This window comes from Pleurodeles waltl, chromosome 6, assembly GCF_031143425.1.
Source record: "Pleurodeles waltl isolate 20211129_DDA chromosome 6, aPleWal1.hap1.20221129, whole genome shotgun sequence".
Lineage (NCBI taxonomy): Eukaryota > Metazoa > Chordata > Amphibia > Caudata > Salamandridae > Pleurodeles > Pleurodeles waltl.
The window spans coordinates 1,664,910,257-1,664,921,526 of record NC_090445.1 but is presented as its reverse complement, the minus strand read 5'-3'; the positions used below and the strand labels follow the sequence as shown (position 1 = coordinate 1,664,921,526).

The 11,270-nt window shown below is 44.9% G+C and overlaps 1 protein-coding gene across 4 annotated transcripts; it reads right to left on the bottom strand.

Moving 5' to 3' along the window:
* Positions 1 to 3,793: 3,793 nt before the first annotated feature.
* On the bottom strand, positions 3,794 to 11,067 carry TMEM250 (transmembrane protein 250). 4 transcript variants are annotated; one of them, XM_069241630.1, is made up of 2 exons: positions 10,878 to 11,067; positions 3,794 to 4,645 (listed from the first exon to the last, which is right to left on the bottom strand). In XM_069241630.1, exon 2 carries the CDS (start codon positions 4,525 to 4,527, stop codon positions 4,093 to 4,095), a length of 435 nt encoding a protein of 144 aa, XP_069097731.1. In that variant the 5' UTR covers positions 4,528 to 4,645; positions 10,878 to 11,067; the 3' UTR covers positions 3,794 to 4,092. The 4 variants fall into 4 exon arrangements, with proteins under 4 accessions (XP_069097731.1, XP_069097733.1, XP_069097734.1 ...); XM_069241632.1 differs by having other exon boundaries at positions 3,794 to 4,641; XM_069241633.1 differs by lacking the exon at positions 10,878 to 11,067 and adding an exon at positions 10,681 to 10,871.
* Between the last annotated feature and the right edge of the window lie 203 nt (positions 11,068 to 11,270).

Sequence of the window (11,270 nt, the reverse complement as noted above, 5' to 3'; positions counted from 1 at the left end):
CTTCATCTGAAGAAGCCAGCCCTGACTGAAGAAGAAATCAAAATTCTGACACCTGCTGGAAGAAGAGTACTCATGTAAGGACTAAACGACTTCCTGAATCCTGCTGGCAATCAGGGACTGTGAATGCTGTGCAAGGGCCAAGTGGTTGGCCTCCTATTTACTTGCTTCAGGGACACAAAAAGCAGACGTAATCCTGACTCCAAGAAAACTCACTTGACTAAAAAAAGACTAGAAGCTGCAAGAGACTTGAATGGAGGGGAATCAGGGGCCGAGAAGCCTGCCTTCATGCCTTGAGCAGCTTGGGGGCAGGACTGATTAGACAAAGCCTTGCCAGCGGTTGGAAGCTACATAAATTGTGCTCAGCCTGAAACTGCACATAGGCCCTGGTCCACCACAAACTATATAGTGCTTGACTTTTCAGGGTGCTTTTGGCTCAAAACTTTAAAAATCCATCTTCCCGTTTCTCCTTGACCTATTTTTACAATATACGCGTCTTTTAGCTCATTAAATTTTTCTGAATTGGTTTGGGAGTTTTAATGTGTTGTATTTTTTACTTTAAAATTGTTGGCAATGTTTGAAAAGCACACACTTCTCTAGGCATTGCCTACTGCTTGTGCCATAGTTACCAGGGTATGAGAAGAGCATCTTTCAGAATCGTGCTCTGACCGAACCACAGTGGGTTTAATGAGTTGGCAGCCCCTCTCCTTCCCCAAATTAATAACCCCATTTCTGACAACAATCAAATTATCTTACAAAGGTTATACGTTACTGAAGGATCATTTTCACACAGGCTGATGCTTAGCAGTAATATAGCTTCATGTGCCCTGCTGAGGAAATGAGAAGGGAAAATAACAAACACTGCATAAACAAATGTAATGGAAGACAAAGGTCTGAGGTTTCACTTAGGTTTGATATCACAAGCCTGATGTAGTGCTTAGCTCATGAAAGGTCAATATGCAGACCACCCAAAGGAAATCATTTCAGTAGCCCGTCTCATAAATAATGAGAAATGGCTCAGTGAATCTGGTTGTGGGGGCTTGGTGGAAACCACAGATAAAATGACTATGCCTTTAAGCATGGGTACCAATACATAGTGGGTCAAACTGGAAGAGCAGATATCAGTGTAAGGAATCAGGTCTGTTAGGAGTGAGGAAGGATGCGAGCACTGTCAAGCCAATGTGTCTCACTCTGTCGATGCATGTACTGGCTTTATCAATGCTGCTATGGTGCGAGCATTGGCAATAGTATTGGGTGTCCATGTTGAAACTCGCTTTTTGTGCTTTTGTTAGAAATGGGGTATCTAGATGGCAGTCAGCTTACACCCTGTCCAAGTATGGACCCTCTCTCTTTTTAGGGTCACACACCTGAGATAATCCCTGATCGCCCTCTTGGTAGCTTGGCACAAGCAGTCAGGCTTATTTCAAAGGCAATGTGTATAGTATTTGTACATACACATAGTAACAGTGAAAACACCACAAAAAACTCCACACCAGTTTAGAAAAATAGCCAATATTTACCTAAACCCAACAAGTTCAAAACAACAAAAATCCAACAGACACAAGAAAAGATGCCACTTTTTAAAGTTAAGTCTTAATCCATAAAAGTCAATGGTTATGTTGTTTTAGCACAAAGAACTCTGTAAGCGTCAAAAATAACGCTGCAAGCGAGGTGAACGGTCAAAAAGAGCAAGCGATGCATTGATTCCTTACTTGCAGGTAAGGCCGCGAGTCGATTCTTTCCCCACCTGGTTGGCGATGTGTTGATTCTTTCCCCGCAGGAGAATGATGTGTTGATTTCCAGATATGCAGCCTCTGGTCGATGCTGTGATGTTGAAGAATTGATGCCCAGGGATGATGCATAGAAAATATAGACGCACTGTAACGATGGAGCCGCAATGAAGCAGGTGATGCATCAATTTTGCAGTCCAGAGACAGGTGCCGGGTCGAATTTTTCTGCCACAAATGCTCCGATGCTTGGATTTCCACTCAGGTTACGAACTTCAACTTCCAATGGCCCAGGGACTCTATCTGGCACCACTTGACAAGTCAGGACTCTCAGCAGAAGAGCCCAGGCACTAGCAGATGAAGTCTGATGTCCCCGAGACTCCACAACAGGAGGCAACCTCAGTTCAAGCCTGTGTAGAACCTTGGAACGCAGGATGTAGGGCAGAAGCAGCAGGCCAGAACACCAAAGCAACAGGCAGAGTGCCCGGCCCTCCTCAATCATCAAGATCTTCTACCTGGCAGTGTCCTCGATCCAGGAGTGTTCTAAAGTTGTAGGGTGAGCAGTCCAATACTATTACTCACTTCTGCCTTTGAAGCAGGCAAACTTCAGAGAAAGGTCTTTGTATAGCACAAGACCCTGCCTCTCCCTGTCCTGGCCCCAGACACACTCTAGTGGGGTTGGAGACTGCTTTGTGTGAGGACAGGCACAGCCCTATTCAGGTGCAAGTGTAAGCTTCTCCCTCCACTTTAACCTGGGAAGACTGATCAGGATATGTAGGACACACCTCAGCTCTCTTTTGCGTGGCTCTATAGAGTGAATTCACAAACAGCCCAAATTTCAGTCTGACCCACATATGTATTCCATAGCCAGGAAGAGGCACAGAATGGTTAAGCAAGAAAATGCCCACTTTCTAAAAGTGGCATTTTCAAACTTACAATTTAAAAACCAACTTACCCAAAAGATGTTTTTTATTTTTATTTATGAAAGCAATGTGACAACATGGTAGCAATCTTGGAGTTTTATTTTTTTCATTATTTATTCCAGGAGTCAAAGATGGCTGTCACATTGCACCTGTGAATTCTATTGTTTAGTTTTTAATGAAAGATATAGCATATGAAGATGACCACCACCATATTATATTATGCCAGGCTCAACATAGCGGACATCTTGGAACACTATATCTGTATGAAACTGTATAAAAAGCAAAACTGAAAAGCAGGTAGTGCAGCTTGTATTGGATATATAGAAGCCAGTTGCCTTTGTAAAGACAATACCAGCAGTAGGCAATGTGCACCAATGTTTGTGTCCAAGTTCAAAGAAGAGCCTGGACGCAGAAAGAAACAAAACCAACATGTTACAGCTAATCAGCCAGTCATAGCATGGTGAGCCAAAAATGCTCCTGTGGGTGAGACAAACCGGAATAGGGAGGTCAGTCGTCGAGTGACAAGCAGGGCAGAGATCTATACAAGATAACAATCCAACCATGTGGAAAGGGCAGACCAATAGTCCACTCTTGGAAGTATTGTATACAATGTTGGCTATTCACAGGCCCACTCGAATTATGCTATTTTGCGTCTAAGACCTTTTTTGCATAGTTATGGATTTGCAGCATTTCCCACATAATCAATCCATCATCTTCTGCAGGTACCAACAAAATAAGTTGTTTCTAGCACACACGGATCAAAAGTTACTAAAAGCATGGGAACATATTTTGTTGCACAGTGGAAGGACCTCTGCAAAGACTTACTGGTTAACATTATCTTTATATTTTCTGTATTTGGGTATGGAAGTGGTACTAATGAGTTGAACCCTTTGCTCAGACAGTGCTCAAGTGTACACAATCAAAAATAATGAGGTAATGCTAAACACTGAATGTGTTGCGTTATGCAGCATAATTTCCCTTTTCAAGACACATAATTTAGTGAATCCTGTTTAATAAAATTTGTCTTTTTCTGCTGCATAATTCCAGTGGCCCTGTCTGTAATGTGACCTCAATAAATTATTTAGGCACTGTCACTGATTATTGGTATTGCTTGTTTATATTCGTACACAAAGCAGGAGGCATGGATTTTGGATTGAGCGCATCACCTTTATTCGGATATGTCATTGGTTTACAACATTCAAAGCTTCTCTCTGTTCTCTTTAATTCCCTCATTACAAAGATGGTTATTTTTCAAGTTTATAGGATTATAATTGTGTATGAGGACTATCATAAGGAACCGCATTTGAAATATGGTAATCTGTGTCACTGGCACGTTGAATATATCAAATGCAATATTTTACGGGCAAATATATATAGATTTAAGTGTTAAAAGAAAATTTAACTTCTGAAATTTACAACGTTTTGTTTACATGCGGTCACCTTATTTACATATCTACAAAAACCATGAAACACCACCCGAGCCCGCCTACTAGCAGCATGGTCACTTGGATGCCATAAATGAGCAGCTCATTCAGGAGGGCAAAATCAACTCGCCGATGACCCAACAGCAAGAGGATTACAGAAAGTTTATACTGGAAACGGAGAAATACTCTCATTCCCAGGTACTGAAGGCAAAACAGGATGGAAAGGGCCACCCATAGTATGGAGGTGAACAGACTGCAGCTGAAGTACAGGAGGAAACGTATAAACCCATACATACATCTGGACTTTAGGTAGATGTCAAAGTTGCTGTACTTGGTACGCACAAGGTTAGTGGTCCTTATTGGACTGCAGGCGGCGTGCAGGCATGTAGTGTGGGGACCATGGAACGAACGAACTCGGCGAGGAATGGGGATGACAGGCATCGGGCACCCCACCATTTACAGAGTCCCAAGGGATCGTGTGCTGTGATCATAGCAGATGCTTTCACTCAATACGAGATGGATCCAAGGAGCATTGTGGTGTAGTAACAGCTTGAAGACTCGGATAAGATCCTACCTAAAAAGAGATAACAGCTATCAGGCTGTGTAAGCATGGGAGTGCACAAATACATTTTTTATTACATAAATATGAGAGGCACAAAAAAAGTTAGGACTCACGCCCAATTACCTCTCAAAATTGTAGCAAGCAGCATTTCGGCAGTCAAAGAATTTAGGTAATCCTGACTTTGGGATGAATATTTAATTAAACAGCCCAATACTTGAAAAAAAACAATGAAAAACTGAAAAACATAGAAAATGCAAGCTATTCGTTTACGGAAACAAATACAATGCAGCAGGACTGTATACAGCTTGCTACCAATCTATACTAGGGAGGTTGGAGATCACTATGGACATAATTTACAAAACAGCTTCAGAACAGGTTGGCACATAACTGGATGCACTCGTCATCAAAGAAACATACACGGAGTACATGGATTTCGGTCTAAGTCATGTCTTCATGTCCTCGGGTACACTGTACACCAGGCTAACTGGACACCTAAGACACAGGAGGCCTTGCAATCAGTTATAAGGGTACCTGGCTCTGCATTCTCAGGGAAACAACAACCCTAAAGTCCTTTTCTGCAGCTCCTGATCAACCACTTTCTCCCTTCTGCTTCTCAAGTACCTTCAATCTTATCTACTCATCCCTCACCACAGCAACGACTTTACCAAAAAAAAAACCATCTCAGACCTCATCATTGCTGCCTTCATTCAGCACATCTATATTACATTCCTGCGAGACTTTAACCTCCCAAAAACTGTATCCTAAGAACAAGAAAGAATCATTGCTCACTCTTCTAAAGACGCAGATTATCAAGCAGCATATCACAGAAACTATCCACTGCAAAAACATCTTCAAACTCAATTAAATACAGGCCCCATAACCCTGAACTACTTTGCGATCCCCTTCATCTAGCTCGCCAACCAGCCCAAATCAGAAGTCAACATATTCCTTGAAGCATATAATAGGGACCTACATGATTATGCAGTCCTCTGCACAGCACTAAAAAGAGGATCCTCCATACCCATAACGCCATGATCCCTAAAACCCTCAGAGAACAAATGTGGATGAGAAATCAGAACCCACATCAACAATCCCAAACAGACTACATTCACCCTTTGTGGTCAGCCTACGCCTCGCAAAGACTATATTCTTGTACAGCAGTGTGAAGTACCTGCTTGGAGATGCCATCAGCCATCTCCTCAACATCGTTGATGCTTTCTTCACTTACAGAAAACTCCCAAAATATATCTCCGAACAGGACAGATCCCTCCTCCCAATTGAAAGAGAAAGCACTATGGACCCAGACAATCTCACTAATCACCATCTCATCACCCACCAACTCACTAGAAAAATCACGGAGGTATAAGTCAACCACAAGATAGGATCAACATGAATTTGTTTCTAAAGGAGTACCAATCCAGCTTCAGCCCATACTGCTACCCTTAAGGTAATTTTCTGTAGTGGAGAACTCTGCAACCAAACCTCAGATTCAAAAGAGCATGATTTTTTCCTTTATGAGGAATAAAGATCTGTGAGGAGAAAGCCCTTCCCCTCACCCATAGTGAGACAGAGGGTGATCCGTTTTCCTTTCCATACTTGGTAGAAAGGCATCAGCGAGGAGCTCAGGAATGTCCACAAATATACATTTTGGTTTACCAAATGTCCAACTCAAACGGATCCTTAGAAAAGCCACTTCAAACCCCTAGAGTGACCAGATATCCTAAATTACCTTGGATGTAGTAGTGCATCAACTGACAGCCAACGCAAATCACATCAATATGTCCTCCACATATACCTCTCTTTGGAAGTACACAAAGCTAAGAAAAGCAAAACAGCATAAACCTGACTCTCTCTTATTTAAAAAAATAATCTAAACCTTCCCTACATGTAACCAACTTCTGAACAACAGTCTAAGTTTTTGTGCTCTTTTACTCAGATGAAGAGGACACTTTGTGAAATGGCCTCCCAACATACCTCTATCGCCTCTGATGAGCATCTTGAAAGATGTGTTACATCTCATTAAGGCCAAAAAAAAAAAAAGTACTGTGTACCCCTGCCTTGAGTACCTAAACTGTAATGGATCCCTGATGTTGAGTTCTGTCATCATGGCCGAACACTGATCATGGGTGCGCCATGACACAGGCTTGTCTCATGGACTGCAATCTTTTTGGAGCTGAAGGCTCACCAATAGCGCTACTTTCATAGTGGGGAAAGGCTACTGCCTTTGCCCGGAGTTAAAGAGCAAGGTGGTGGCAGCATACCATGTAGTGATCAGTAGGAGGGAACAAGCATTTTTACCATGTCACTCGAATGAGGCCTACAGGCTCAATTATTTATATTATGGTTCCACTGCTGTGTGCTCAACTTGCCCTCGATCACTAGAATTATGTGGCAGGAAAGGGACAAATTATGTGACATGGTTGAGTAAATTATACAGCAAGGGAAATTATCCGGCGTAATCAGGCACATTTTTTGATAGTGTTACTTCATTAGTCATTTTTACACTTGTCTGCAATTGCTTACATCTCACTGGTACCATTTAACACCCAAATATAGCAATAAGCAAGAGAAAGGTGAGCTGTAAACCTTTGCAAAGGGCCTTCCACAGCATGGGAACACATGCACCTGAACCACTGGAGCTAAAAACTACTTTTTTGGTTAAAATCTGCTGATTATGCAGTTGATGACGAATTTTGTGGCATATGTGGCATACCTATAATTATGGGAAAAACACAACTGATTATTCGCACAATTCAAGAGGCCCTGCCCTTGTCCTACATCAGTTTGGTATGTAGGGCTGCACAGAGCATGTGTGTTTTTGTGGGCCTAGAATGGTACAATACATGAAAGATTATGGGATCCACTTTGGGAGACCCAAGGCTACGTAAAAGGCCATGAGGAGGTAGAGTAATCATTCCTACCCCCAGACAGATTTGTGGATTGCTGCATTCCTGTGTGCTAGGAGGGGAACGCTGGACAAAGTAGAGCCAGGCTCATCATTATACATCTAAGGTTGCTGTTTGTAGAAGCTCTGCAAGATTTCTGCATGTGACCAGGACTGGTGGCCATGGCCTGCCAGTCTCCCAGTTGGGTGAGGGGACATCACCCAGGGAATCCAAGACCACTTACCCATGGAGCACGAGTGCCTGCCAAGACAAGTGTGATCTGTGAGGAAAAGAAGAGTGCTAAAGGAAGCGAAGACCATTTGGGAAATCCTTGCAACTGGATCCCTGTAACGAGGTGTGAGGAGATGGCTGCTGCACCACTCTGGTTGTTGCCTGTGTGCAGGAAAATGTCAGCAACCTTTGCATGTCAGATGAGGGCCGCTGTGAATTTTGCTGCACCAACCAGATCATTGCCCCTATGCAGGAATGAAATCAGCGACCACAATGTATGCCAGGTTCTGTGACCATAAAGATTACTTCCATGATGATCGAGCCATAGCCTGTGTGCAGTATGAAGTCAGGGACGCTGTATGCCAGGTTGTGCCGCCAGGAAGATGCCTAGTGTGCCGATTGGGCTGTAGCCCATGTACAGGGTGAGGGAGTTATCTACGTATGCCAGATGGGCCACCGGAATAAGTCAAGGAGTTTGACTCTTTGAGACAGTCGGCATGAGGAGGAGGATGCTGGAGTGACCCAGGCAGGCCCAAGCCCAGACTGGGGACCAGCAACAGGAGGGTGCCCTCTACACCCCTCCCCACCAAGCGGATCCCAGGAAACTTAGCAGCATCAGAGGAGCGCCAAGACCCTTCCCCCTGGCCACTGCAGAACCACGTGTGAGGAACTCCAGGACACCTGACTACTGCCCCTCCTGTGCTTCCCGTAAAGAATTTAGCAGAGACAGACACTGAAGCTTCAGCATCCGTGAGGCAGGAGCGCTCAAAAACTGGTCTTTTAACACTTCAACACCTTGTCTGGGGTAGCAAGTGGTGTGCCAGTGCCCAATCCCCATCACGGTACTGCTTTTTGCAAGATACTCAGCTCTGCGTCTCCATTCTCAAGCTGTGTATTCCTTGGCTTTCAGCAGTGCTTTGAATGGGCGGGCACATTCATGTACAGAGTACCTGCACTTTTTTGTCTTTTAAATGTTAAAAAGAGTAGAGGCCGAGCACTTTAAACAGGAGAATACTGACACTTCTAATTAGTGAACAGGCACTCTGGGATAGTGAGGGCCAAGACCACAAACGTAGAATTGTCTCGCTCTGCCAAGAGCTTAGAGAGCACTAGGCAAGAATGTGAATTACTGTCACGTGCGTTAACTTTGGTCGAACTTTTCGGTTCTACGGTGTCGAAAAAGTTCTGCAACGCGTTGATGTCATCTCACAAGACAACTACCTACGAACGCATAGGGGAGAATTGAAAATAAAGGCGCCTGTACCACATAACTAAGCGAAAGAAATACATGGTTTAAGGCATGACAGGTTTCAGTACCATGTTGAAAATAGCTTTGCGAACTGGCTTAATTTTGTATTGTTTAAGTCATAATGCAGGTTTGCGGGAGGAGTAGGTAGCATGATTTTTAAGTACATACGTTGCAGCCTACTGTGAACCTAGTGCTCTTGGCACGTGTCTCGGAATGCTGTCAGTGAACTGTTTGCCCGCGCCTCCATACCGCGAAGGAGTGGTTTCAAAACACTCGAGACCTTTAAATTTGATGCAGGCCTCAATACGGTGGGCAAATCAATCCTTTGAATTCTTTTTATAATGGCTTGGATCTGCATTAAACACAGATCTCAGCATGCGAGGTATCTACCCAGCCTCATGGGCTGAGCCTTGCTAGATACACAGATATTTTCAGCAATGGGAAAACCTATACATTCCATGTCCTTCATTACACCCATGCACACCAGTAGTTAAACGAAGATTGAAATTACCTTTGCTGAGCTCAGACAACATGCCAACATTCAAAATAAAACTAAGGTAATCTCCAATACGAACAAAGGGATGCATGTAATAAAAAAATAAAAAAATCTGTGATGCACAACCATGATAACTGCCTCGAATTGGAGAGCAGTGGTAACTGTAAGAGAATTTCATGATCTAAGTGTGCATGCCAAGGAGCAACCAAGTGATCAATGCTGTGCTTCGACCGGAAAGAATGAGAGAATAGTGTGCACGCTTAAAATAACAGGCCTATTTTTAGAGCCCGCATCATTCCCCAGAGGGGTCTAGTGATGCTCCTGACAGATAACGGATGTGTATTACCCATCTCAAGGTGCTCACTTTATCTACCTTGGAATGGCGGAAGTTTAAGTGGACCCAAACGCGGGATTCAAATATGTGCTCGTGGGGGTATAACACTTTTCCGTAAACAGAATAATCAGTCCTGTGATCCACGAGGCCTGGTTTCCGCTATTGGCTATATGTCGTTTGTGCTGATCGCGTAACCTCTAATGCTTTTGTGAACCACCTTTTCTGGGGTTAACCTTGGAAACGCCGGGCCATAATCACTTTTGCAGATCAAAGAAAATATACACCTGCCTCTCAACTTTAAGTTCTCGCTACTCCTACTTCACGTTGTACTGAGTGACTCACTCCCTAGCCCGCTGTTCAGTTCATGCATATATATTCATTCTGACACCCCAGATCACTGGGTTCCATAGATCACTGAAGTGAACACATCCTTCTTTCCACACTAGTCTAACACGGGAAACCATCTTTGCAGTCATATATGTCGTGTCCCTGCACAGCAGTTCCTACCTAGATATTCACTGTCTGTGTTCAAAACTAACATTCACCTCTGTACCTTCCCAGCCTCCTGCAAGCAGTACCATGCGCGTATTTCCCTATAGACAGCTCGCCAGGTGCTCACGCCCTGTCGCAGGTATATGGCCACAATTCCCATCAAGGCTGGAGATGCCTCCTGGGGACATGGCTCACAGTGCACTGCCCTTGTACAGTCCTCCGCTTACCCTCCAAGAGCTTCAGACTGCCGCCGCTCGGGGCACAGCTGCGCACCCCCTCGAGTATTCCTTTCTCGTGGACCTGCGGGCTGACGTAGGTCTTCCCATTACCGCTCCTCCCACGGGGCATCTTCCGACCTACCTCGGCTGGTACATTTCCCTGCTCATATGCAGCCACCCCACCTCCATCCTCCTGGTGCCGAGGGCTGGCACCTGTCTCTGCCCGGCCTGCGCACCGGCTTCCCCCCAACCACTGCTCCCCTCTGAAGCACCCTGGAGCGTGCCGGTGAATGGCACCCGCGGCTAGGACTCTGGACCAGGCGCCCGAGCTACCCTCACCTGGAGGCGGGCGAAGGAAGAAGGCCTGGCCCAGGGCAGGCAACGCTGCGGGTGGTGCTCTCCATGGCTCGTGCCCGCGGGTACCCAGCTCCGAGGGGCGGGCCCGGGCGCGGCCTCCCACGCACACAGCTCTGGCCGGCAGCGGCACCTTGTATTTCCTGGTTTCCAGCACTTCCGGGAACGTCAAAGCACAGGAAAAAGCGCATTTTCCGGTCTCGCTCTGGAGCGTGGAAATAGAAGAAGGACAGAGAAGCGCAGGCAGCTCTTGGGAGCAGGTAGAAAGTTCAAAGGAGGAAAAGAAAGTTGAGAATTTGAAAAATTCAATAAAAAGTGGTATAACAATAATGCAGGCATTGGCAAAGCCAGCCGTCTCACTTGGGGTGGGGACAGAAG